This window comes from Montipora capricornis, chromosome 8 (assembly GCF_036669925.1).
Source record: "Montipora capricornis isolate CH-2021 chromosome 8, ASM3666992v2, whole genome shotgun sequence".
Classification (NCBI taxonomy): domain Eukaryota; kingdom Metazoa; phylum Cnidaria; class Anthozoa; order Scleractinia; family Acroporidae; genus Montipora; species Montipora capricornis.
The window spans coordinates 15,908,342-15,911,740 of NC_090890.1; the positions used below are offsets into that span (position 1 = coordinate 15,908,342).

Below are 3,399 nucleotides of genomic sequence, written 5' to 3' on the forward strand. Positions count from 1 at the left end.
AGCTGGACGGATTGGATACTGTAACGGACATAAGAAAGAGTGGACATTTGTATTCAGTGTACAAGCCCATTTGAAGGCCATCTTTAATTCTATATTAATTTTTATTAGTACCCAAAAATGTTGAAAAATGTTACAAAGAAGTATTAAAAACATGTTTAAAACTCCACAGGACTAAAACCAAAACTGCACATGTCCCGTACATGTAAATGCCCTGAGTCAAGTTATAACCCATTTTTCAAGATTACTCAAATTCTGCAAGTGGCCTCAAAATGAACTTAAAAAACAATGCCCTGGACTTTTTTTCTCTGATGTGTGCTTCACTTTTGATAAAAAACATACGGAAAAAAGCTGTCCCCTCCATCTGCCAAACGAGAAACTAAAGAATACATGTACCTTTCAAGGACAGTTACAGGTACATGTAATAGGCGCAAAGAAAAGCAAGAAAAAGAGTGTCGCTTGAAAAATGTAATTTTCTGGCTTCACAGTTTGTACTCTTACTATTATTTGCAAATTCTGTAAGGGGCCATCGACATATTCAGTCCGTCCCTACTTAACGTCAACTGGACGTTTAGGGAGAGAGGGGGTAAGGCTGTGGACGTTAGTCCGGTGAACTTTTGAACAGTACTTAGTTAACTGACACATTTTTAAAACACATGTCACAAAAATTAAAGAAAAAGAAGAACAAGTTTAACAAGAAAAGACTGTAAATTGCAATCTTTTAAACTCTGTCCTTAATCCCCATAAACTTTTTTACTGTACCCTAAAGGTCTCGCCATTTCTCTTTGGCTGATCAAACAACACTTTCCTTTGCAAGACCTGGACCTTTTTTTCGCCAAAAAAAATGCACGATAAACTTTTCATACTTAGATTGAGTCTTTGTAGATCAGGTATCCTGCGAGTTTAGTTTCTTTCACAGTCTGGTTGTTCCAAACAAGATTAGTCAGGGCTTGAAATTAACTTTTTTGCTCAGGTGCCAGCTGGCGACTAATGGGGAAAATTTGGTTGCCAGATCATAAATTTTGCTCGCCAACTTTGCATGCAAGGAAAGTCACAATTATCAAATAGCACAAAAAAAACCAGCACGAGAAAGATCTCTAAAAGCCATTGTTGTTTTCGGCTTTGTCTTTAGTTTGGTGAAGGTGTTCTTTAAGGTTATTTGAAACAGAGCGAGGCATGGATCCTTTATCCTTGCTTTTCACCTTCGTGAGTAAACGCAATACTAAAATTGCTCGGCCTAGGCACAACCACAATGCTCGTACCAGTCTCCGACCGAGATAAAATAAAAGGAGCGGCTTGTATACGGTTTCAGTAGCCTCTAGAATAAAGGAACTTGGTTTCTTAACATACTTTTCTACCAATGTTTATCTCCATTTATTAATCACTTTGTGCAGTCAATTTTGCAGGTGTTCGCTTTCTACCAGAGGGGACAAGTTCTCTAACCCACTTTACGTTAAGGTTACAGGTTTCTTTTTGAAGGTTCCATGCAAATTTCAAACTCATTATGCGATGTCCAGGTTCATTATCAATATATTATCAATATAAAGCTAGTTCCGAGTAGGTCCTTCGGTAATATTTTCAATTAACCTTCTTCCCGAATCTTCGTATTCCGGGCACAAAATTCACATACCCGGCAAGAAGCATACGGTGTTTACGTGGGGCCACAATCCCATGAAGCAGCTGAAACAATATGGCGCCTAGTAAACGCGGTGATCGAAGTATCGAAGTACATTGTGCTATTAATTAACAATGAGAGAAACAGATTTTCTTGTAGTATTTATTCAATATTTTAATGGGGAAAGAAAGGTGAGTCATGTTCTAGCTACCAGTTCCGAGCGATTTCATCATATAAGGATTCAAATACAAAAGTTGTCTACTGTTTATCCTGGGTTATCAGACAAAATCGTGATTCAACAGCTGGCGACCGGTTCTGAAAATCTAGTAGCCAGCACTCAATTTTGGTCGCATTGGCGACCAGAGAGTTGCAATTTAAAGCCCTGTTCGTTGTTTTGACATCTCACCGAACAAGAAGAAAGTTTGCGGCATTAGAGTAGCGAAAGAGTAATGCATACATGATGGAGAAAATGGATTGCCAATGGACCACAGGCATAATGAGTTTATAACAACATGGATCAACATGGGGGCTAGCGATTCTGGCTTTTCCTTTAAATATTGTACTTACAAACAGATACAAACAGGATCAACAGGAAAATGCAGTTGTACTGGTAGGAGAAACCAAAGTGATATGTATGCAGTTCTCGCCACGTTCTTAAAGCAGTCAATTTTATTGATACCCGTCGTTGACCTCTCCCTGTAGTAAATGTGCATGTAAATATTCCTGATCAGCTGTAGCAACTGGAGCTGCACAGGGACTTCTAGGTCAGCAAAATTTCAAGTGGACGTTAAGGAAGGGGGAGGTGGGGGGGGGGGGGAGTCTGACCTAAAGTAAACGTCCAGTTGACGTTAAGCAGGGACAAAGTAAAAATGTCGATGGCCCCTAATTACTGTTGCGCGTAAAAACTTATTAGATCAACCTCAAGTTGGCAAGAACTGCAATTCTTTCTCCGCGACCCGACTGCCAGTTACAATAAGAAAAGGCAACGTACAATTTACGTTGCCAGCCCGAAAAACTTCAAGAGGGTCAGCAGATGGCAGCGGACTGAATACAAGTTAGCAGCGAAAATGAAGTATCGTTCTCTCTTGAAGACTCAGGATGCCTCATGATGTCAATAATATATCAGAACCGCATGACAGGCTTCTAACAAAATGCTAAAGAGGTAAGCTTACAGTGTATACATGTATAGCATGACTTTTAGATTACCTGAAATAAATACAGGTTTTCTGCCAACGCCTGCGCCAAATATACATCAACCTGCGAGAGAAGTACGATTTCAAGCAAGATATATTAGATATATAATGACCCATTTCTGTGTAATTTGGCGAACTTTACAGTGTCGGTATAAACAAACCTCTGCGACGACTGGGTCGTCTTCCTCGTCGTCCGCCATATTTTTCCATGCCTCACAGAGCATGCGCCACTTGACCAGAGCCAGGCTTTCGCGGATATGTCACCGTCGAAGTCGAAACAGAGGAAGAGGCTACAAGTAGCCTAAACTCGGGCCTGGAAAAGTACAGTTGTGTATGGTTAATTAAGCACTAATGAAAAGAAAAGAGAGAAGTCTCTCCTTCTCACGTCGTCCTTACATTGAGCTTCTCATGATGTTCGAATGTCTGAATATAGGTGGTGACAATGACCACTGGACCATGGAAACGAGGTAAACATAGTGCATTTATTCCAAAATGGCTAAGCACATTGTTTTTTGCTGAGTGTTTGAGAAAGGAAACGCTAATCGAACGGTTTCTCGATTTGGTTAGAGAAACCTCCGAAATGACACATCGAAA

General features: G+C 40.1%; 1 protein-coding gene across 1 annotated transcript in view; it reads right to left on the reverse strand.

Moving 5' to 3' along the window:
• LOC138060262 (DNA-directed RNA polymerase III subunit RPC5-like) overlaps nt 1–3,014 on the reverse strand; it is a 40,097-nt gene extending 37,083 nt beyond the window's left edge. Inside the window, 3 exon segments of the mRNA XM_068905997.1 lie at nt 1–18; nt 2,819–2,869; nt 2,967–3,014. The exon segment at nt 1–18 is cut by the window's left edge and continues 60 nt beyond it. Coding sequence (XP_068762098.1) covers nt 1–18; nt 2,819–2,869; nt 2,967–3,005 — 108 coding nt within the window. The 5' untranslated portion in view covers nt 3,006–3,014.
• Between the last annotated feature and the right edge of the window lie 385 nt (nt 3,015–3,399).